Source organism: Ruditapes philippinarum, unplaced genomic scaffold, assembly GCF_026571515.1.
Source record: "Ruditapes philippinarum isolate M1 unplaced genomic scaffold, ASM2657151v2 ctg125_1_1_1_1, whole genome shotgun sequence".
NCBI classification, from domain to species: domain Eukaryota; kingdom Metazoa; phylum Mollusca; class Bivalvia; order Venerida; family Veneridae; genus Ruditapes; species Ruditapes philippinarum.
The window spans coordinates 355,413-381,443 of record NW_026853776.1 but is presented as its reverse complement, the minus strand read 5'-3'; the positions used below and the strand labels follow the sequence as shown (position 1 = coordinate 381,443).

The window sequence follows — 26,031 nt, the reverse complement described above, 5'->3', positions numbered from 1 at the left end:
CACATATGAAAAACATATGTTCTTAAACACATGTTTTCAAAACATATGAAACGCGTATGTTTTACATATGGAAAACATATGGTGTACCAAACATACAAGAAACATGTGATGAATTTTTACCTGTGTACACATCCCATCTCGACATTGATAAATTGATTGTCGAGCTGAATGTTCAATGTCGATTTCTGTGCTAACTCCGTGAACATGTAATAGTTACGGTATAAAATTGAATGAACTTTTTGATCAAACAATATTTGGCTAGTTAACCGTAGATTACATAAGCTTAGGATAATAATGTTGGAATATAAGAAATAAAACTTCGCCGAACACTTCGCTAATTAGCGTGTGCCCCTCAGCCCCGCCAAGGGAAAAGTCCAGAATTAACAAGTTAAAATGGCTGGGGTGCAAATCGAAAATACGCTTATTAGCGAGGGCGCCCATAAGCATGTTTTCGCTCCGCACCCCGTCGTTCTATTTCTTAAATCTCGCTCCACGCTCCCGCTGGGCCAAGTTTTAGTTATTAAACTTTGTCCCGCGCCCCCGCTAATTAGCGACTTTTCGCTCCGCGTCCCCCGCCATTTTAATTTCTTAATTTTCGACTTTTCGCTTGGCAGGGTAGCGGGCGAAAAACGAATGACCCAAATCAGCCACCATAGTTTAGCAAGTTAACGAGTTTTAGCGACAATGCCCCTATAGAATTTTCATTGCATACTAAATACCGTATACCTGTACAACAGAAGAAAATTGACATAAACTTTAAACGGGATTCAAATATAAGGGATAACATTGGGACAGGTCTGATTGGCATATTACCTGATCTTAATCAACTAACAACGGAAATAAATTCCAGTGATCGACAGGCCGTAAACAGCACTATAAATAGTTTTACTTGTTTAAAGACGTTTTCGGTAGTTTTCTGTGCGCATCGTTATGCGCTTCCAAGAAAGATAATCACGGATAATTACTCTTCAAATGAAGGTCAATTTGAATAGTATTCGGATAAGTGTTTAAATTTCGGCTATAAGCAAATAGTGAGTAAATAATACAGAATAGATATTTCTAAATATTCAAAAGGAGATCGGTTCAAAAGAATAAGAGGTCGTTTAGACAACATCACATAAAGGATTTCTCCAAGCATTAGTACGACAGCATTGATGATAATTCTGCGCGCGTTACCCCACCCACTTGTGGTATAGTGACGAAAGTGCGTCGCGACTTGATTACTGGCAGACAACTGGGCAAAGAAGTTTAAAATGATATATTTTAAAAGTGTTGAATAAAAAAAACAAAATTAATATCTAAGAAATGTTCCGAATTTCATTATTTTCTTTGTAAATTTCTGAATACTTGCTTACTGTTCGGGTATGTTAGTCGAGTGAAAAAAATAATATGGCCCTAGATATGTTTTAGAAAGATAGTCAGGATCATTTACTTAATATAACATCAAAAGAAAAAGAATTTTTTATTACAACATGTTTGTGTTGTATATTTGACAATACATTTAGTATAACACTGATATTTCTTAAGAAAGCGTGGTAATTTTGACATTTGGCATATGCGGTAACCATGGAAACTGCCCGTTTACAAAAAACTAACACGTCAACATATATATTTTATTTCTATTTTTGAATCCACCATCAAATGTTACTTGATATATCAATAATGTAGAAAATTCTATGAAAGAAATTTCTTGATAGCTTTAATTTTTTACAGAATTCATGTTTATTTTTCTCATTTTTTGTTTTGTTAAAAAGCATAAAAAACTCTTTTTTTTAAAGAAATATGTTCCAATTATCGTTTGTTTTATACAGAACCCTAAGATAAAGCAAGCTTTGTATAAAATTATGTTTATTGTGAGTGTAATAAGCTATTTTATACATTATTATAACACAGTTTGGCTATTTTGACAATTTTGAGATATACGGTTACCATGGAAACTGCCATTTTTCAAAAAAATCCAACACGCCAACCAACATATATTTTTCTTTTTCTTTTTGAATTTGTCATTAAATTTTACAAAACATACAAAAAAATTAGAAAATCCTATGAAACACTTTTTTCAATATCTCTAATTATTCTCAGAATTCATGTTTATTTTTCTCATTTTTTGTTCGGTTGAGGAACATGGAAAACTCATTTTTTAAAGAAATATGTTCAGATTATCATTTGTTTCATACAGAATCATTAGATAAGGTTATCTTTGCATAAAACAATGCTCGTTGAGTGTTTTAAGCTATCTTATACATTTTCTATTCGTTATAACACAGTTAGGCTATTTTGACAGTTTTTAGATATACGGTTACCATGGAAACTGCCATTTTATAAGAAATCCAACGCGTCAACATATATTTTTATTTTTATTTGTAAATTCGTCATTAAATTTTACTCATCATACAAAAAATTTAGAAAATTCTATGAAAGGATTAATTTTTCATAAAACTGTAGAAAATGTCTTTAATTAGGAAAGTTGCGGATCCTCATTTTTCAAGAACATAATTATACAAATGAAATGCATGTTACATTTTAAGACTGTCAGTCTTTAAAGGATGCTGATTAATTTGACACCGAATGCAGAGATTCAAAGAATATATACTTATATGCCTCCAACTCATTTTATATATGTTAAACAGCAAATAGGGAATATTTGTGTTAATGTAAATAGGAATGTAAAATTTTAATCAAAAAAAAAAAAAAAAAAAAAAAAGTTAGTTTTTCAAAGTATTTTGAAATTAAACGCTTAAGATTGTGTAAACATAAAAAACAACAGTTTTTGGTGTCATTTTAAACAGAAAAAAGCTGATGTTTCTAAGGATATTATACTTGATGAGTTTAAATTGTTTGAAAATTTATATAATAATAAATTCAGTACCAACAATAATGAATGCAATGATTTGTGTGATGAGCACGATTTTAACTGTGATGATTGAACCTATGAAGAAATGATATCACATGTGAAAAGATTAAGAAAGCTGTAAAAGCACTTTAAAAGTCGCATAAAGCTATAGGCTGATATTGTCTTTTTAACGAATATTTTATTAAGTCTATTGATAGGATAGTATGTTTTCATTTGTGTGATATTTTTAATGCCATTTTAGACTCTGGGTTTTATCCAGAGGATATAATTTTGCCCGTTGATAAAAATGCCACCCGAAATTAGTTAATAATTATTGGGTAAAATAACTTTACTTAGCTCTCTTTCCAAGATTTTTAATTCTATATTTACTAATAGAGTTGAAATATTTTTTGATAAATATCCAGATATTTCTGATTGCCAATTTGGTTTAAGAAAGGGGAGATCAACCGTTGATATAATTTTTATTCTACATTCTGTAATACAACATAATTTAAATGATATAAAGCGTTTATATGTAGGATTTATTGAGTTGAAATCTTATTTTGATAGTATTTGTAGAAATTCATTATGGCTGAAACTGTATAAATGTGGTATACAAAATTATTAAAGATATGTATGACAAAGTAAAATCATGTGTACGGTCCAGATTTTTCCAGTTTGCTGTAGGCTTACGTCAAGGGGTGGTAACATCCCAATAAAATGTTCTCCCTATTTAAAGAAGACCTTGAATTATATTTACAAACTTTATAACTTAAACTCAAGATTATTGTACGGTGGCACAAAGGTGACATGTGTGTTTTTTTATTTATTTCGTGGCCACGAGTTACTAAGTCGTTACCACGAGTTACTAAGTCGTGGGAACGAGATAATTAACCAATCACATTACATTATATATAACTTTAAACAATGTAAGTTTTTATTAAAAACCTAGTCAAAAAAAGTTATCCTCTCATATTTGCTTTGTTAAAACGGATCCTAAGTTTTTAAAGCAAGCTAAACGTTTGAAGTTAAAGGTTGTCTAATTAATTTGAAACATTTCCATGAAAGCGCTAACTTAAAGGCAACAAAGCCAATCAACAATTAAAGTGTTAACAAGTGTCACAAAACCAAATATAAAAAAATAATGTGTCACCAAATAAAACACCAAATAAAAAAAGTAATGGCTCATATAAAGCGCAAAGTAAAAAAATCTAGAAAAACAATTCAGTAACACTACCAAAGTTAAATTTAGTACCTATTATGGGAATAAATGACAGTTGTTTAAACTTTGGAATACATTTAATTGTACTGTTCATCAAAACAAATTATAAATTTGTAAAATGTTAAAAAGTTCAACTATATACAGAATAAACTAAAAGGTAAAGAAAAACAATCTATAAATGATTTGGCAAAACGTTACAAGAACTATGCTGTTGCAGTAAATATTTTGCGTAAAAATATGGAAATAAACAGCTGGTTGTTAATCTATATTGTATCATAGTTTGGGGACCTTTCTGTTGAAAAAGTGTCAGAGTTAAATCGTATACATATACATGCACAGTGCGGTAACTGGAGTGCAGGTATCAGTTACCCGCACTCCAGATAATGCCCGTGGATTAGTTCATTTTTGCCGGGGTTTACATATTGTGACGGCAGAGAAAGGGAAAGGGGCAGAACTATCATATTCAAATGCTCGTTCATTGGTTATTTTTTTCTCTGGGGTTTCATATTATGACAACAGGGAACGTGCTGTCATGTTTGACTATGATACAAAAGAGAAAGAACACCAAAACACTCGGCAATCTGATTTATACTCGGGGGCTACGCCCCCTCGTACAAATCAGATAGCCTCGTGTTTCGGTGCTCTTTCTATTACTTATATCTAAAAGCTAGCCAACATTTATTCACCCTCAATACATGTTAAAAGTCTTCAAACATTTATTGATAAATTAATCGAAAATTGTTGAAAAAATAAGTCAATACCAGTAAAAAAAACCCTTGAAAGATAAAAAGGCGTGCAAAAAATAATAAGATCAACTATTGAAAAAATATTCAAATAAAGTCAAATAAAAACAGTTACAATAAAAGAAAAAACAAACTTTGATAAAAGAAAAATAATTATTCTCCAAACCCTAAATGATCTGCGGAGACATAATTGGTCAGTTCAAAGAAAAGAAAACATGCTAATTCATCACACAAATTCATAAAATGTAATAATACAAAAAACACATTGTTTAAATAAATGTGAAATGTATAAAACACTAAAAAAGAGATAAAGATAGTACGAAAACATGAAAATCAGTAAAAGCATGTGTTTCATGCAAAATAGTCACCATCACATCAAAGTCTGAAGAAAGTTAAATAAGTGTAAATCTAGCAAAAAAGGTTTCTAATAATATAAATTGTAAAAACAACAAGGACAACATTATCGCAAAATACGTCCGTCACAAAAACTTTTGACAGAGATGTGGGCATTATAGATATGCACATAGAAGATATGCTCTGGGTAATATCCGGAAAAAATCTAGGTATTTTAACCTCTCTTGTGGCCTTGACCTTGAAAATATTAACCTAGATTACATGTGTCACACTTGTAGTCATGAAAGTTATCATTTGTCTTTTAATCAATTAAATAATAAATGACTAAATGGTCCCTTGTACACAAACTATGACATTGACTTTGGTAGCAGGGACCTAGATTATGTGCGCAATAAGCCTCAGAATGGTGAAAATTTGTGCCATTAAAGTTCCCCGATGAATGTAGAAGTTCGACTCCGAACAAGCATTATTCAATGACATCAAAGTGTGACTTTAACCTTTTATCTACAGACCTGGCTCATGCAACGGGCCGTGTTTCTTGTTGTGGTTAACATTTCTATGAAGTTTCATTAGAATCCCAGCATGCGTAGAGGAGATATGCCTTGGACAAAATGTCTATATTTTATCATTTTTAGTGACCTTGACCTTGCATATATTAACCCACATTACACGTTTCACACCAGATGTCATGATAATGACCATTTGTGTTTCAGTCCCTCAATAAATAATAACTTCATGGTCCAAATACACATTTTCATATTTTTATCTGAACTTTGTCCCATGTGTTTGACCTTGACCTTGGCCGCAAGGACAACAATTTGTACGTGACACTCCGCCTTACACTGGTAGACATTTGTGCTAAGTTATATTGAAATCCCTCTATGCATTAGAAGATTGCTCCGGATAAGCGTTTTTCAATGACCTCTTAGTGTGAACTTAATTGCCCTTGAATTAAGAGACCTGCTTTATGTGCAAAACACAGCCTCTTATTATGGTGAGCATTTCTATGAAGTTTCATTAAAATTCCCCCATGTGTGTAGAAGATATGCTCCAGAGAAAATATTGGACGCCGACCGCCCGCCAGACCGCCCGCGAGGGAGGAAGTATAATACGACCCGTTTTTCAAACGGGCGTATAAAAAGTTATGGTGTCTACCAAAAGGTATACTCATGAAACTGCAACTGCTAATGTTAAAAACATGAATCATATAAAATCAATCAAAACACGCCTGTTACTAAATAGTTTGTCATAAAATCTTATATCTAAGTCTTTAGCAAAGCAGTTAAGATTAAAAGCTTAAAAGTATTAAAAATTGTTACATTTGAAAAAAATATTCAAAAGAAGTAAAAACTTAATTAACCACGTTATGTTTAAAACTTAAGAACGGACCATGTTTAAAGATAAAAGCTAATATTGTACTAATAATAAGTAAAAAATAAGCAAAAAAATCAACATGTCATCTATAAACAATTTAAAACATATGTTGGTTTACATTTAAACCGTTAAATTTAGCCAATTCATTAAAATAACTACTACTTAAACCTTATTCTTTCACAATAAATAAATGTCTCATAAGCTTTATAAATAAATTTTATCAAACGCAGACATTCAACACTCAAACAAATAGTCTACCAAGCATGTTGGTACAAACTACGGTACAAACACTACTGTATTTCAAAATAAGAACACTATTTGTAATCATTCGTTTAAACGAATCCCAAATTATTATTATTTTTTTTAAATCTTAAGTTTATTTGCATTATAAAGTGTTTTCAGCTAAGAATAAAACTGCAATTAAATCATTCAAACGAAAAATAAAATTCCAAAAAGGTCAATATCACGTGGTGGTTTAACCATTAAAAAATAAAAAATACCGTAAAAATACCTAGGTTACCGAAAGTAAAAATTTGCCCTTGGCAAATTAAAATCATGTTTTAAAAAAAAAATCTTCGTAAAAAGTATAACAAAGTTATAAAAAGCAATAAAGTGCGATATATCATAAACAAGAGGACCAAGATGGCCCTAGATCGCTCACCTGACCCATCAAACTCATCCGAACAATTACCTAGACAAGCATTCTCAGACCAAGTTTCATTACAGGTGAGTCAAAAATGTGACCACTAGTGTTAACAAGGATTATCCATATTTGAGCAGTGTGACATAGATTTTAACCCCAGGTGACAAATATTCGAACTTGACCTAGAAATCATCAAAACAAACTTTCAGACCAATTTCCACTAAAGTGTTCACACGATTTTTCTATTTTTAGCTCCTGTGACCTCATTTTCATCCTAAATGACCCATGTTCGGACTGATTTGAGCAATTACCTAGACAAACATCCTGACTAAGTTTAATGATAATTGAGTCAAAAATGTGACCACTATAGTGTTAACAAGGTTTTTCTATATTTGGGCGGTGTGACCTAGTTTTTGACCTCAGGTGCCCGTATACGAACTTGATCTAGAAATCATCAAAACAAACTTTCAGACCAATTTCTAGGATACTTGGATCAAAAGAGTAGCCACTAGATTTTTCTATTTCTAGCTCCTGTGACCTAGTTTTTCATCCGAGATGACCCATGTTAAAACTCCGAGCATTTACCTAGACAAGCATCCTGACCAAGTTTGATGATAAATATGTAAAAAATGTGAAAACTAGAGTGTTAACAAGGTTTTTTTATTTTAAGCTCCTGTGACCTAGTATTTCATCCGAGATGACCCATGTTCGAACTCATCTGAGCTATTACCTAGATAACCATCCTGACCAAGTTTGATGATGATTGGGGCAAAAATGTGACCGCTAGAGTGTTAAAGAACAAGTGTAGACGGACGACGGACGAAAGACGACGGACATTCAACGATCCTAAGGTGAGTTAAAAGTACAAAAACATAAATCCGCAAAACTAAAACATTTAATTCTATACCATGCGGTAATTACTCCACAAAGAAAACAACTACTCATAATGCATCCGCAAAAAACTACAAAGAAAAACAAAAGTTTAAATAATTGTATTCACAAAGGTCTGTAATGCTTCATTACTTATGCGGTCTTCTTTTGTAATTTCGTCTCCAAAAAGGTGTGTTAGTGTCTAAAATTCTAAAAGCAGTTTTGCAAGTTGCACTGCAACCTGGTAAAAATGTAACAAAATTTCTATAAAAAAAGCCTTTGTAATCCAGCTTACTACAAACAATATTTAAAAGTTCCTTTTAAAGTACATGTAATATCCAGTCCATTTTTACTTAAAGCAACAATCAAATTTCTCTGAAACACATATTAAACTAATCTAACAATAATAATAATAATAAAAACAACAACAACAACAAAAATTTAAACATAACATTTATGTTAATTATGTAATCATAGGGGCAAAGAGTAATTACATGTAAGTGGCTATTTCTCTTTGTGACCCTTGTCCATCGCCGGATTGTTTTCAACAGAGAATGACCTGTGCATGTGCAAAGAGGGCACTGTTTTAGTAGAGTTCACAGAGGGTAACGATAAGGAGATGCACCGTTATTACACCAACTTACAATCGATTATTCAATTGTTAGCACTATTTACTAATGAAAAGAAATAATTAAGGTTGAACCCCTCTTTGTTGAGCATAGTTGTCAAATCTTAACCCATCAATGTAAAAAATGCATAGAGTGCTTGACACAAACAAGAAAAACACGAATGCACTTTTAAATCAGTTCACATACATGTTGCACCATTGTACTATTCATTGTGAGCATCTCATAAAATACAGGTTTTGGTTCTGTCTTTTTACACACAAAAAGTTACAGACAAATAGTTTCATACAATACAGATTTACAAAAAACGTTGAGGTACAAGGTTGATAAAAAGGTTAGAAAGTTTCCTCGCACTGATAATGATTTTTCTTTGTATATATCATAGAGCCAAACTCTCATATCACAGTCGTATTTCAGTTGGTAAATTTTTATCCTTTTTTATAGAATCCATGAAAAAATAGTCAAGAGAGAAATCCCGGAAGGTCCCTCAAATATCAAAATTGAAAATATTGAATTTCCGGTTTGTTTGTATATGTCGGTAGTGGTAAATGCAGGCTATAATTGTACAGCAGAACAAGTCCAGTATACTAGTTTGATGGAGAAATAACTTTTATCAAGAATATCATGGAGCTACAAATTAGGTTACATATACTAGTATATAAATCAGAAGTCAAGTCATAAGTTCTAAAGAGAGTTCAAACAATCGATCAGTGAAGAAAAGAGGCTTTTTATAATTAGAAAAGCTTTTGATGTACGTCGAATATTTGTCAAAATGCATTATTCTTGTGTAAGTAATAGATATCTTGAAAGATAAACATATTAATTGTTGATCCTAATTACATGGAAAGTAAATCGGGGTCATTTGATGCAGAGCGGAAACCCGACCTGAATCTTGTTATTCCGACGCCTATAATTATTTGATATAGGAAGACATCCTCCTGTAAATGTAAAACAATTTCACATGGGAACATGTGTTTTAATTGTATTTCATATCTGCCTATTGTTTTTTCTAGAGATGAATGATTTAGACAATAATTTTCAAGAAGATAAATCTAGCCAACTCTATTGAAATACAGTGTAAGGCTACTTCCCTTTCCATACTTCACTATATCCATGTTTAACATATAGCTATTATAACGATATCAATCTAAAATGTCGGCGTATAAAATATAGTTGTTATTGTGCATGCCAACGTAAAGCCGCCTTCTTATACGGTCGAAGAATACCGCACAGGGTGCGTTCACTCTGTGTTTCACCGACAGAAAAGACTTTGTTTTGGCTGCTTCCTGATTGATTTCTAACACATTGTCAGAGTCAAAACAACAAACAAATACTTTATTCTGACCACCATAACTGATACCTCTTGCCTCGTTTACGGGTATATGCTTAAGAACTCTTCCACTTGTATTTAAGATATATACTCCGAGAGCTGCATCGGAGATGTATAACGTGTCACCATATTCGTCTATGTCAATTTGGTCTGGTTTATAAATGCCACTTGGATTTAAATCTATGCTTCTTACAAGCTGTAAGTTTACCTGATCTTGTAAATAATATTTGTAAACTGTGCATGAGCCTAAAATATACAAATATTCATCCAGGCACTTCAGTCCGTAACAATCGCTCAGCTCTTCGTGTGTGCTCAATATTTCATGCCTCCTCTGAAATATCTCCAAACACAGAGCATCATGATATGCAACAGCTACGGTGTCGTCAGGAAAACACGTGATACACATAGGATGATCCTCTAAATAAAATACTTCTTTTAATAGTAAAGTGTCGAAGTAGAATATTTTCATACATTTGTTGGTATAGTCGGCAATCATCAAATTTCCATTTCTCATTTGAGCAAAATCGATGGCAGTACATGATTTACTATCTTCATCTATGAAAATCTTAAGCTGACATGGGTTTGACCTCGACTTTTTGGCATTTTTCCGATCTTTGGTAGAGTCAAAACTGAAAATATGTAAGGAACATGAAAATAAATGAATAGGCGATTAAAAATACTGTTTATTATTGGGTATCCATGTGACCAATATACAGTTAACTTCACTTAAAGCGGACACGACTATCGCGAATATCCACTAGGAACATTTTTGCCCAAATTTTGCCCTTCTTTATTTGATATTAAAATACGGTTAAAGCGAATTCATTTTTTAATCCCAATTAAGTGAAAACTACAAAAATAACACTTTTATAACGAACTCCAAAATATCGACTAACCCGCATTTTTTACGTTCGTTTTCCTCGGCACGGATTAAACCACGGCCGATATGTACTGTTTCGTACTTTGTCCTCAAGGCCGACGTGTGATATGGTATACATAAGACAAAAATTGCATGGGGAAAATTGGCCTGTGTGTTTGACGTCATACGGCTAAAACAAAATGATCTTGAGGTTCTGGTAACATGCTGAAAAATAAAAGGGTAGGTTGGTTGGAAAAACATATTTCTTTTAATTAGTGTTTGTTAAAATTTAAGTGTTTGTCAGATATATACACAGTAGGATACTCCATTTTTGCAATAAAATCTTCTAGGTTAGGTGCGGAAAAACAGGGTCGGTCAGGTTACTGGAACCACATGATCATTTTGTTTTGGCCTAATCTCGCGTGAATGAGTCTCGCGAGAATTGTCATTTATTTTTTTAAAACATGAACGAATATCAGTTTAAAATTTAGTTATAATAATTATTTGAAAAAAGGTACGTGATGAAACAATTTAAAATGAAAAAGAAATGCTTTTATTTAGACACGTGACTAAAGTTCCCGCTAAAGAAAAGCAACATCCAATGAAAATGCGTTCTTTACACCATGTGTTTACACGCGCATCGGGGTTTGCCTAAATTACAAAAGTGACTTTTTTCATAAAATATGAATTAAAGCGTTAAACAAGATATGTTTGTAAAACATGTATGCCCCCTATCGGCAGCAAATTAGTCATGTGATCAGGTTATTATGTATAACTTCTGACCCAGTGAACAAACAATTAATAAGGGTTACCTAGTATCTACTGGTCATGACTAGTCACAAGGTAATAATTATTGTGACCCCATAGGTTGTGTGCAGCAATTTAAGTTATTACAAATCTTACCAAATAATATATGCATAAATTTAATGAATCATGTAGGTCTCATTAATGACAGCCAAGTTGTTATATAACATAAGACCTTCAAATGTGTATACAAAAGCATTTTAGTTTAATATAAAAATATCAACCAAGGCAAGTTGAGTTGTTGAGTTATTGGTCAGAAACCGTCATTAAGTACAAGGTCAATATGACATTGACCCCTTGACCCCAAAATCAATAGGGATCATCTGCTGGTCATGACCAATCACCATACCAAGTTTGAAGTTCCTAGGCCTAAGCGTTCTTTAGTTATTGATCGGCAACAGTTTTTACCTGCAAGGTCAATGTGACCTTGACCTTTGACCCCTAAACCCAAAATCAATAGGGGTCATTTGCTGGTCATGACCAATCACCATACCAAGTTTGAAATTCCTAGGCCTAAGCGGTCTTTAGTTATTGATCGGAAACTGTTTTTACCTACAAGGTAAATGTGACCTTGACCTTTGACCCCTTGACCCCAAAATCAATAGTGATCATCTACTGGTCATGACCAATCACCATACCAAGTTTGAAGTTCCTGGGCCTAAGCGTTCCTTAGTTATGACTCGGAAACCATTTGGTCTACGGACCGACGGACCGACAGACAGACAAATGCAAAGCAATATACCCCCTCTTCTTTGAAGTGAGGGCATAATAATAGAATTGTACAATCACATTGCAATTTGCAGACGGATAATATTAGAAACTTATTATATTTATTATAAAAAAAATAATCATAATATTGATTTAATCGCCATTTATTTGCATAATTTCTATACACAAGTTCTCAAATCTTCCTTTCGCTCACATTGAAAAATACGAAAGTGACTTATAAGATATAAAAAAAGCTTATAAATTGGAATTTATGCTAAAATTACTGCTTGTAGACGTATATTATCAGAAATTTATAATATTTATTGTCAAGAATAATTATTATGATGATTTATACCCAATCTATTTGCATGATTTTTATATTCAAGTAGTGATTTTCCTTTTGCTCACATTAAAAAAGTGAAAAACATATACTAGTATTTCAAAATATTTTATCACCATTCAACAACATTGACATTGTATAGCCATGTAGATTATCTTGCTTGATTATTTACGTGTTAACACGTGTTGTCATAAAATGTTCGCACCCACTTTAATGGACAGTAATCACGCGTTCATCCCACGTGTATGATGTTGAATCGCGATGAAAGAAAACTTCAAAGTCAGTGTAGAGTATATTAAATTTTGAAAATCCAACTTTCTTTCTACATCTATATAATTTTATAATATGAATTAAAATCATAAAACTCAAATCAAAATTGATTTTGCGTATTTAATTTACTTTCTTTTTTTTGGACTTATTTGTGTTTTTTGTGTTGTTTGGTTTAAACATATTTATTCCCGAAAGTATATATAATGTACATACAAATATATAACAAACAAAATAGTTTTACACAATCGAAAAGGATGAGAATGAAAGACAAGTTTTATAGAATTCTTCTCCTTTGGCTAACTATATGGGTTGTCTTAAATAAGCTAATAGTTAGTATAAATATAAATTTATATATAAACTGATATAGAATAGATTAACTACAAGTAGATGTCTAAAATGTAAGAATATATATAAAAGAAGAAAACAAAATACATTGTAGTGGAAAAGAGAAGAAAAGTGGGTGAGAGAGGATTATAGTCTCAATAAGAATGGATCTAAGTGAATCTTTTCGTTTTTTCTATATAATTTCGTACATTTGTAAATATAAAAACGTTGTCCTGGTAAGTAAGAGATGGGTCACCATAGAGAAGTTTATGAAGGTTTATGCTGAAGTCTGTCAAGTTAAGGAGGAGTGTTCTGCGGACGGCATCGTATGCACAGCACTCGAAAAAGAAATTCTGGGTAGTTTCAATTTGCCCACAATTGCACAAAGGGGTAAGAGAAATGTTTTTCAAAAACAGGTGGTGATTTAATGCGCTGCAGTTCGTTCGAAGCCGAGTGTGAAGGACCTGCAGTTTACGACTGCCTGTATAAAAGTATTTGGTGTATATTTTCTGTCCTTGTTTAAGAAAGTTTTAAACGAAGATATTGTAGGGCTTTTTCGTATTAAAACAGTCAAGTTGTTCCAATCACGAATTACTGATGGCAAGAAAGAATTGTGGTACAGAGTAGTCCTTGATGTAATTCCTCTGATATCTTCAGAGTTTCGTAAGCTGTATCGGGATTGATCTGGATTTGGTATTAATGATGAGACATAATCTGGAGTTTTGTTCGACTGCATATTGTTAAACATAATTTGTTTGTGTTTATATCTTCTTTCGGATAACGATTCCCAATGTATATAGAGTTTCTAGTGAGATAAGCTTGGTTGCACCAGTTGCAATGCGTGCACATTCATTTTGAATCTTATCAAGCTTTTTGAGTTCATATTGGGTACAATTTCACCAAATTACATCACCGTATTCCAAAATAGGTCTAATGAATACTATGTAGATAATTTCCAAAGATTTACGATCCAGAGGGAATTTCAGTTTACATATTATATTAACCCATTTCCAAGCTTTATCAGCTATGTATTCAATATGTTTGTACCATGTGCAGTCAGAAGAAAGAAAGATGCCTAAATGTTTGTGTTCAGATTCTTCTGGAATTTATTGGTAAAACATATGCAATGAAGGGCGATGCTGACAATTTCGCTGTCTGGTTACAAGTAGGGATTCCGATTTTGAAGGATTGAAGGTGACTAACCACCTTTCTGCCCTTAAAGAGATTTTATGGATGTCAGACTGAAGAAGTGTGGCTGCTGTGTTAGGATGTTCAACTATAACATAAAGACTGGTATCATCAGCAAAGAGGTTTATGAAAGATTCGATTTTATTAACAATATCATTTATAAAGATCAAAAATAATAGGGGACCAAGTATAGGGCCTTGAGGGCCTCCTGCTTTGACAAGTAGGCGCCAGGTAGTATGCCCCTTTGTTTTCTATCAGTAAGGTAACTATTGAACCAAGATTTCAAAGATCCAGATATAACTGCGTGCTTAAGTTTTAAAAGGAGGCATTTATGCCAAACCTTGTCAAACGCTTTACTGATATCAAAAAAAAAACCACACGAACTTCAAGGCCATTGTCAAGTGATCCACAAAAAGTATCAAGGCCAGCTGATGAACTGTAGAATCGCCAGGGATAAAACCAGACTGAGCAGTAGACAGAAAATTATTTACTTTAAGAAAGTTAAAAATGTGTATAAATACAAGCCGCTCAAATACTTTTTCTGTAGTGTTCAAAAGTGATATAGGTCTGTAGTTATATGGGACTTTTTGTGAACTGCAGTGACGTTTGCCTCTTTCCATGTGACTGGAACTTCACAACATCGTAGAGAAGCATTGAATAAGTCACACAAAGAGAAAGATAGTAAAATCATATTACTAATACCATCTGGACCTACTGCTTTGTCAATTTGTAACGAAAGAAGAACAACTTTTACTTCATGAGGGATAAGCACAATATCGTTGAGACAGGAATGTGGTGAACTAAGGCAAGGTGGATCTCTGTTGTCATCGTTAATAGACATTTGTTCTACGAAGAAGTTATTCAGAACATTTGCCTTATCGTTATTTGTGTAAACAATATTTCTGTTTAAGGGATCTGTCAGTGGTCGAATGCCACTATTATTTATTGATGAAATAAACGATTTCAGAGTCTTCCACCAGTCTTTAGACGAAAGTGAATCATTTTTCAGTTTATTTGAGAGTTTACAAAAATAGTTTGACTTGGCTTCCCGTATCAATAATATTGCTTCATTACGAATGGATTTGAATCTTTGCCAGTAATATTTGTGTTGTTTGTGATTCCTTCCTTTATTCTTCTTTTTTTTGTTTTTTAATTGTTAAAGTTTATATGTATCTTTACTAAATATATTCTTCCTTTTCTTACTTCCCATATAAGTAATAAGAGTTAATGTTTAAAGGAGACATATATTTCACCATTTTTCCTAACATTTTTGGCTTATTACATAGTAGTATTTTCATTTATGCCACTAAACAGAAGTGACCATTCTGATGTACTGACTTTATCAAAAATTCTACTGCCGGTGTATAAATATTTAACTTGTTGTTGTATATAGTAGCTATGAAAATGAATTTTAATAGCAGCTGGTAATAGCTTTTTATTAAGGATATTCTAAGCATGAGTTCTTGTCACCAAGATAAAAGGATTATTCATTTTGTTCCATTATTTCTTTTCTTTAATAATTTTTGCTCGAGGAAAAGAATTTATGATAATTTATATAATTTTTAATATAGATGTGCACAAACGGCTGTGTATTTCCTTTACTAGATAATTCGTGAGAATAATGATCTGGTTACAATATTGATTTTTGTGTTTTGTTAATTTTTTTACTACAATTGTGCATGCAATATCCTTTTCATAAGGTAACACGCCGGTTTGGAGAAATGCCAACAATATGATTGTGTCGGTTTAACACCAACCTATACAATTCATTAGAGTTTCAATAAGATATTTGGGTTAAAAATATAGCGCAATCTCGTACCTTGCTATAGTCATATCCAGTAATTTTACTACGGCGCCGGCCTACATACTGATGCAATTGTTTATTAGGGAATAAAACAGTTAAAACATTGCCCCACAGTTACAAAAAAGGTTTTGTGCCCCACCTATGGGGGATTTAGATTTAACCTTGTCCGTCCGTCCGTTTTCATGTTGTGTCGCACATGGCTCAAAAATATTTGACCTAGGGCCATGAAACTTCGCATAAATGTTGTTAAGCATGTGAAGTTGTGCGCCTAGGGCTTCGCTTGATAATTTTATTTGTTATGTCAGAGTTATGGACCTTGAATTAGTAAAAGTAATTTTTAACTTGTGTGGCGAGTAGCTAAAACGTGTTTGACCTAGAGTCATTAAACGTCATAGGAATGGTGGTCTGCATATGTAGTTGTGCACCTGGTGGTTTGTTTGTGGATTTATTCAGGATTTGTAGAGTTATTGCCCTTGACGAAGTATTTTTTTTTCAATTTTTAACTTGTGTCGTGTATATCTCTAAATCATTTGACCTAGAGTCATGAAACTTTATAGAAATGTTGGTCAGCATATGTACGTAGTTGTGCACCTGGTGGTTTGTTTGTAGATGTTTTCAGTATTTGTAGAGTAATTGCAATGACTTATCACAAACCATACATGCAAAACTGTTGTGTTATGTGTACCTTGAGTGCTTGAGTTAAAATCAACCAACATTACAGGAATGATGATCAACATCACTTTGAAGCTGTGCCCCTTGTCTTTTCCATATGGATTTTTTTCAGTTTTGATAGAGTTATTGCCCTTGACAAACATGTTCATGCATAGCTCAAAAAGTATTTGACCTGTAGTCCTGAAAATATACAAGAATGTTGGGCAGCATGTGTAGTTATGCACCTTAGGGTTTGCTTGTAAAATTATTCAGCATTTGTAGAGTTTTTGTCATTGACTAAGTAAAAGATTTTCTGTTTTCAACATTGGTCACGTGTAGCCCCCAACAGTTTTGACCTAGAGTCAGTAGAGTTACAAAACAGTGGAATGTGTCCTATGGACACATTTATAGTAACTTGAATATATAAAATATGCTTGACAACCTCATTGCTTTCCTTTGGGGCTCATGCTATTTATTTCTACGGTATAGCTCCAAAAATGAAACCTTTAAACAGTTACACTTTTTGCTTGTTTAATTCAATTGGACCTATCCACTGTTTACTGTTTTATGCAAATTGGCTGACTGGCTATCTTTACTAATGCACCTGATTTACACAAAAGACGGCATGTTTTGTTTGTAAGTAGTTGACCTAGCAATTTATAAAAAGGAATGGCTATATTTTCACATCAAAGACAATATTGTAAAGGTCCATAATACATAATGGATAAGAGAATTATTTTCCTACTGGTGGGCTAATTTTACGCACAGTTCTTTGGATTTTGAAAGGACCCATTTCAAAGCATGTATAGTTTGTTCACTCATATTTTATTTTAAGTGTATTTATTGCATCTGCGTAAATCTAATGTGACATCTGATGACTTAACAGCTTGTTATCAATTCGTGTGTATTCTTCAGAACTTAATGTCTAGGACTACGGATAAGGAATATACCACAAATAGCATAGAAGACTTTATAAACTGAACAAAATCAACGATAACACAACACATTTGAAATGCTGAAGAAAGGAGGCTACGGTTTTCTAGGCTAATTTCGATTGGATAATGATGACGTTTAAAATAAACGATACCGGTTTCGACCAAATGTAGCTCATCTCAACGTCATTTTCGGTTCTTAAGCTTCGTGTGATTTGAATGATCACACAAGCACAGATGTCTTTTTTCATTTTAGACTGAAATGTAATCACGCATGGATTTGATTTTCTAGAGTTTGCACAAGTGCTAGAAAATCTCATCCTAAACCACACGTAAAATAAGTTTTATTTAAACGCTACTATAAGAGTAAATCCTATATAAGTATTAATTTTGTTATTTTCTATCAGAATACGATTTACCAATGTATATGTACATTGCGATAAAGACTCATACATTGTCCGTGTCATAGGGTGGAATTATTTGATAAACGCATTATACACATAAATGATATATACACGCTTACACAAACTAAACATACACTATTTATAAAAGTACCTTATCTACATGATTATATACACGTATCTACATTAATAACAATCATACACTAATAACAATAATATAAAATATTCATAACTACATAATAATAAGGAATAATTTGGACACCAAACTAAAGTAGATAGTTTATAATGTAGTAGTAGTTTATAGTTAGCGTAGTCGGACCTCTTTATACTTTCGTTCTTTACTTTATTTATTTCGATTAACCTCCTCTCTGTCAATCACTATCGAGTAATCGATATCCGCCATATTTTGAATACAAATGTTAACAGCCATTTATGCTTTAAAACTATTATCATCCTTTTGTAGTTATTTATTGATATATATACAGCTAAACGTTTGTCTTTAATGCCTTATATTTATTTGTGGATCTGAATTTGTATTGTTAATTGTTTGTATTTTCCGTGTCTTATTATTGTTTATGTATGTCATTACAGGAGCGTATTTACCATGTAAATATAAACGTTCTGTCGAACCAACCCATTGCTCTTGTTTTCACTAACCATTGAGTAGGCCGGCGATATCTGTTTTTACAGAGAATGATATTCGACTCTGTGGTAACTGTTATGCTGTTAACAACAAACCAGTTACCCTCTATCTAAATAGTCGGCAGACATATGAACTGTCGCTGATTTGTCGGTTTCGCTGTGAATTAATCTTGGTCTTTTAAGCTTGTTATTCGTCTTCAGGACACGCATTTTTGAAGGCTAAAATCGTCAAAAGACGTCATAATTATTATTAATTCTATGTTCATGGTTAAATCACGCGCGTTACAATTAAACACTAACGAATGACCTAATATTTTACAGGGGCGTCAAATTCAGCCGTCAAGGTTTCGGAAAATGATAGAAAATAATTTGCATTCTCATTAATGCACTACTATTATGTGATGTTTTCGCCATTTATTTACAGTCTTACATTTCAACGAGCCATTCTGACGTGCTAGTAGAAATATTTAAAAAAAAAAAAAAAAAAAAAAACCAGAAAAAAACAACAACTCGATTTTTAAATTTAACTAACTCCATAAGGAGTATATATGTGCTCACCCTTCTGTACTTGTAAGAAGTGAAGTCACGTCTCGGTGACTTAAAAACTTCGCATGGTATCTTAAGCATTTGTAGCACATTTTCTTTCCATTGGTACCACAAAGTTCACAGAAGTGCGTGGCTTTGGTTCTCACTTCATCTTGGAGGCAATATTCACAAAGTAATTCGTCATCACCGGATCTAGAGTGTAATATGAATTCCGAGTCTAACTGTTTCACTGCAGGCTTACGTTCTTGACTGCGGCTCCTAACAGTACTTTCTGTAATGTCACTCTGAGCCTCTTGCAAGCTTAAGAAAGAACTTCCGGAATCAGTAGTGCTCTCATTTCCCGCTGTAACACTTAATGTAGAAATACTATTTACCACCGATCCAGTTTGATCCTCACCGAAATTTTCTCTGAAACTCATATAAGAACTTGTATCTTTGATAGTTTCTTCATCATCATCTCTAACCGACCCTCTTACACTTAATGTCGAGATACTTTTTAAATCAGAATCGCCAGGCTGTCCACGATCACCTCCTTCTGCCATTATTTTCAATGAGTAAGCACAGTAATTTCAATATTAAGAATAGCAGAATCAAAAACAATGAGATATTATGCACATACAAATACACAAATTTGTCAAACACAATTATCCAATGTTACATCCTGAATAGTTTAAATGATTGTACAACTAAGGTAAATATTCTTTCCAATATCCACAAAATACCAGTACACTTATGACATAAAAATCTATTTATATAAGGAGTTAGCGTTTAAACGAAAGATATGTATTATCCGTTTTACAGAGGTACACACTACACAATAACTGTCAACAAAATATATATTTTCCTTTTTTTCATGGAAACAATACGTGCTATTAATATTACAATTTTTTCCCTGTTGTTGCAAAACATTGAAAATAATATTAATTGTTTCTTTTCGAAATTTAGCTTATTGTTTTTAATCTGTGATCACCTTTTACAACAAGTACCGGTATTATTAACATTTTTTTCCTTTCTATATCCGTCATCATACCAAGATTCATATTGAAACTTTATTTCATTTTTTTTAATTATTATTTTCATAATCCACCCATAATCCACGCATGTATAATTCATATTAATTTACAATGCTGTCTTTATATTGCACTTTAACTATCTTATATTTATTGAATAAAACATGTAATATATTTCTAGCAAACAATACATGGAAACAATACATGAAATACAATGGAAAATTATGGGTTTACGAAAGTAATTGTCAAAGAAATATATAAAATAGATTTGAATATGCATATATGTAATGAGACTCATATTGAAAAACCCATATGACACTCATAAAACCAGGTAGAGGTCAGTTTATCATTTGGTACTTAAACGTTTATCTGTCTCAATCAACTTTATTTATACCTAGGAAAAGCAAAACCGCTTGCAACAATTTTGTATCATATAAATACCGATGCCTAGAATGATCTTATGCATTTTTAGTTTTTCTGCTTTTAATTATAAGAATGAATGTTTTAATCTTATCATGAACATGGAGCATTTTTATAGCAAAAACACGGTATTTGCACAAAATACTATTGAATTTTTTAAAATATATAAATCATATAATTTTTTTATATGACGTTTATTTGTAGCCACCACCGGAAATACCAATCCCCCCGCATTTATCAACTCTTCATCCTTCGTCATTGACACTTATATGATTAAGGGAAATAACCCCTTCGAGGAGTTAGTGGAAACACACACATGAAACTCGCTCCAGAAGAGTTTTGGTGAAATAACTTGTCCATTGCAAGTGAATTTGTTCATAATGGAAGGTCTGTAATACCATTCATATATATATATCATAATGTAACCTGTCAAAACTATACTTTATAAGCCAGCTAGGTATATCAATAAACGTTAAGGTTATCGTTATCCAATAAATCTCAAGGATACAAATGTGCTAGTTTCACTTTTGATGGTTTTTAATAGGTGGCCCTTGATCCCTTTCATGTAAAATACGATATGTCACTTTGCAATTGAACATAAATATTTTCTCTAATTTGCATCTAGTATATTTGAGCATGTGTATGCGTGAAAGTACTAAAACCGTATCATATATAAAATTAAGTTATTCTTGTACATGCCGATGAAAATCCGCCTTCTTTTGTGGTCGAAATATACCGAACACTGTACAGCGATAGTAATGTCTGGCAAGAACGTTTTGCAACTGGAAGCTTTTTTAGTGATTCTTAAAACTTTGTCTGAGTTAAAATAACAAACATACACATTACTAGCAGTATCCGAAGAGACATCATGTTGTTCACATAATGGCATACTCATAAGAAGTTTTTCATTTACATCTAAAGCATACACATATAGGGCTGCATCGGTGATATAAATGGTGTTTCTAGATTGGTCAACATCAATTTGTTCCGGATGATTGATGCCATATTGTTGTTATTCGATAGTTCTTACATGTGAAAGGTTTTTTGAGCCTTGTTGGTGGTATATGGAGGCAGTGCATGAGGTGCCGCCTAAGTAATATAGGTATTCCCCAACGCTCTTTAGTCCATTGCAATTGTCCATTTCCTTGTAGATTGCCAATCTTTCATGACTTTCCTCAATTTTTTCCAGACATAGAACCTTTATATACGCTACTGCTACGGTGTTGTTGGGGAAACACGTGATACACACCGGATGGTCGTCTAGGTAAAATACGTTTTTCAGGTGTAAATTGTCGAAGTTAAATATTTTCAAACATTTGTTGGAAAAATCGGCATCCAAAAGATTGCCATTTGCCATTCGGGTAAAATCAATCGCAATACAAGTATGTGTGTCCTTATCTGCTACAATATTTAGATAGTTTTAACACGGGTGGTGATGGCTGCCTATCAACTACTTTATCTGGAGGTCTTTCGTGTGATCTGCGTTCTTTGCAACCATGGACTAAATTCAAACTGAAACACAGTATGTCAAGTAAAGAAAAAGAATTAAGCGACTTTAGTCTTATGCCACCACTTTAAATTCCCTCCGATCATTTTCTCTCTATATCTTTAATGTTTTAAGCGACGTTTGCTCAACGCGGCCGGCGACCTCTAATTAGTCAGCTAATTGAGATCAATCTTTTCATTAAACGACCACTTTTACCTGTCAAGTGTTTGTGTTTTTAGAGAACGCCTCCTCGTGATGTCACAAGTGTCAATGTATAAAAGTGTGAAAACCTCTATTTCCCAAACCGTTTTTATTTGTTTAGGTCGTCAGACCAAACAAATAATGGTAGCGAAATTTCAGAGCATAATGCTGTTAATTGCAAATGCCTAAAGTAGTCCAGTTTTTTGAAGCGGTTACTTCCCTTTATATGTACACTAACGCCGAAAAATTCAGGGGAGATCAATGCGTAAAGATTGTCAAATGACAGGCGCATTAATTTTCAAGCAAAGTAGTTCCCGAATGGTCGACGATTTCTAATATTGTTTCATTTTTTATAGATATACATGCTTACAGTAAGCTCCATGATTATTTACATCTGTGTTAAACAACAGGTTTAGCGTCGAAAACATAAGAGTTACAAACCCTAATTAAGAATAATATGGTATTCTTCAGGCCGTTAACATATAACTTCACCGTGGCCGAGGGGTTTGCACGCTCGCTTATGAAGCGAGAGGTCTGGAGTTAAAATCCCAGTTGAGGCAACTCTTTTTTTTCATTTTTTAAGTCAAATAAACATTGAATTGACTATCAGTGTTGCAATTAGTCTCTTATAGCCAATATTTACTACAGTTAAAACGCTGGAAAGCATTGGTGGCTATCAAAAACAAATTGGTTTATAATCTCACAACCTTCACCTTTCTAACATTCTGAGACCAAAACAAATTCAGCGCCTTCTGTGCTTTGATTAGCATATGCAAATGAAGTTAAGTATACGCGTGTATACAAAATGTATGAATCATCGATTCTGTATCAATGTTTAAACAAATACATGTACATTTAACCAGCAAAAAAATAATTATTTCAATTAAACGTTTACATGTACTTATTTTATAGATATTTTCAGCGTAATTTAGTTATAAACTCAACATTATGAAGAAAAGAACATTATAATAAAACATGTCAACACTTACCTTTCGGTATTGCTTAAAAGTGACATCACATCACTCTGGTGATTGGTTAGCCTCGCATGGCACCTTAAACACCTGTGACACATACGCATTCCATCTCCTTTACATAGTTTACAAAAGTGAGTGGCTTTTATTTCAACGCAAAATTCACAAAGAATTTCATTATCTATATCTGATTGAGTCAATGTAGGCTTACGCTCATAAATGGTAACAGTTTCCTGATCTCGTCCTCTAACGGTATTTTCAGTATTGTCACTGTTAGCCTCTTTAACGCTTAGAAAAGAGCTTCCATATTCCTCAGATGTTTCCTCATCTTCCCCAGATGTACTTTCATCATTAGGACTCAATTCAAAATTACCTTCATTTGCACCGGTAACACTTAAGGTAGAAAAACTACATGCATCAAATTCAACAATAGTATCACCAATATATCTCTCCGGTTTGATCCATCTTAAAGTCATGTGAGAATTTGTTTTATCACGAGAATAACTGCACAATGTTCCTTCTCCGTTTCCTCTTACATTTAAAAATTTCCAACTCTCCAACTCTAATTCAGAGTCACTAATATTCTCTAAGAAACCCCCTTCTTCCATTTCTGCACCAAATATGCATAAAGCAACAGTATTTCAAGATTAATGAATTATGATAAAAAACAAATCATGTTGTACACAGGTGTTTGATTTAATTTTTTTGGTTTCGACCTTATTTCTAGTACAATGTATTTCAATCATTTAAAATACGTGCATTTAACGTGATGCTTAAGAAGATTAAGTGAAACTTATTCTATTCTTTATCTTCTTTAATATTCTTAGATATTTTTCCAAGTATATTCAAATCCACTTGAATGATAGCATAGACACAAAAATCATTCATAAACTGACTTATAATTTGCGAATTCAAAACATGCAAAAGAAACGTCCTTACATATATCTCCAACCCATGATGTTGATAAATAAGAGACCTAAATAAAAGACAGAAAGTTTTCTGTGTCTTCAGCAACAAAAATGTAGCGGGTTTACATTTAATTGAAACTTTAGATAAAGCAAGACCATAAAATAATTTCAATATATATTTGTATGCATCTTAACAATGAGACCGCCTCCGTGGTCGAGGGGTTAGAGTCGATGACCTATAATCTAGTTACCTCTCTGGCGTGGGTTCGATCCCCTGGAGATGCTTTGGTAGTTTAGCACGGAGGAAGGTAGTCTAGTACTGGTGTAACTCTCCAGGAACGATGGTTAGGAAACTACCCGCATATATGACTGAAATACTGTTGGGAAAAGGCGTAAAATGAAACAAACAAGCATCTTAACAACAAATAACAAGCTGTGGTTCGGTTGCCCCTGCATCATGGTAATTTTGTAAAAATTATTTAAAGGAAACTTGCATATAAATTTATCCAAATGCCTGTGGGTAAAGAGGTGTCATATATCAATTCAAACCTTTTCAAAATAAATACGTGAGATAAGTTTAAAGTATTCAAAAGGAATGGTCTTTTGGCATAATACCTGGTATAACACTTTGTTTATGATATTTCATTTATCAGATTAATTGAACGTATATATTAATCCAAACTGAGTACAGTACAGAAAAGTACAGTACAATGAAGTACAGTACTGTATTTTACAGTATTGTTTAGAATTTACATTGGCGTGTAATCAATAAACCTTTAAAATATCATTGGTCCTTTTTCTCACGGAATCAGTAAAACAATGTAATTGTTACTAAAGACTTATAACCCGTACTTCACCTTAGTGTTGTTATATTTTTCTGGTCCTTCGGGATCATTGATGCCAGCACTTTTAAGTGTTGAGAATTGAGTACCGCTCAAGCCGGTGGTAGGGGGCGTGAGGGATGTTGCACATATTTATTATCCCTCATGTACAGACTCAATCAAACCGAGTCTGCAATTCTCTTGTAATTTTGTTATGATTAATGCTTCCGAGGGATCACTTTGTTTCCAGATTTTTATACTTCACAACAGCAGGTGTCAAGTGCTGTGTGGCGGCTGTAAAATGTTGACCCGTACTTCACTTCAGTGTTGTTATATTTTTCTGGTCCTTCGGGATCATTGATGCCAGCACTATTAAGTGTTGAGAATTGAGTACCGCTCAAGCCGGTGCTAGGGGGCGTGAGGGATGTTGCATGTATTCATTATCCCTCATGTACAGACTCAATCAAACTGAGTCTGCAATTCTCTTGTAATTTTGTTGTGATTAATGCTTCCGAGGGATCACTTTGTCGAATTTGTGTTACTGTGCAATTGTAAAACGTACTAGATATTTAATACTTCCTGGTTTTATACTTCCTGGTTACCTATCTGTGCCACGCGACGAGTTTGAAAGCGAATGAGTAACATAACCAGTGATTGGCCGAAAAAGTGAAGGGAGAACCGTAGGATTCAAAGGGACATCAAGTGATTGGATGAAAATGTGATGTTTTTATGTGTAAACTTACACTGCAT

The 26,031-nt window shown here is 33.0% G+C and overlaps 2 protein-coding genes across 2 annotated transcripts in view; both read right to left on the bottom strand.

Annotated features, from left to right (window-relative positions):
- The window catches only part of LOC132737839 (uncharacterized), a 41,779-nt gene extending 21,522 nt beyond the window's left edge, over positions 1-20,257 (bottom strand). The window contains exon 1 of the mRNA XM_060725193.1: positions 19,477-20,257. Within this exon, the coding sequence (XP_060581176.1) occupies positions 19,477-20,006 (530 nt within the window). The 5' untranslated portion in view covers positions 20,007-20,257. The remainder of the gene's footprint in view (positions 1-19,476) is intronic.
- A 1,312-nt stretch (positions 20,258-21,569) lies between these two features.
- Positions 21,570-24,100, bottom strand: LOC132737823 (uncharacterized). Its single transcript, XM_060725173.1, has 2 exons — positions 23,571-24,100; positions 21,570-22,406 (listed from the first exon to the last, which is right to left on the bottom strand). The coding sequence occupies exons 1-2, from the start codon at positions 24,026-24,028 to the stop codon at positions 22,289-22,291; spliced, it is 576 nt and encodes a 191-aa protein (XP_060581156.1). The 5' UTR covers positions 24,029-24,100; the 3' UTR covers positions 21,570-22,288.
- Between the last annotated feature and the right edge of the window lie 1,931 nt (positions 24,101-26,031).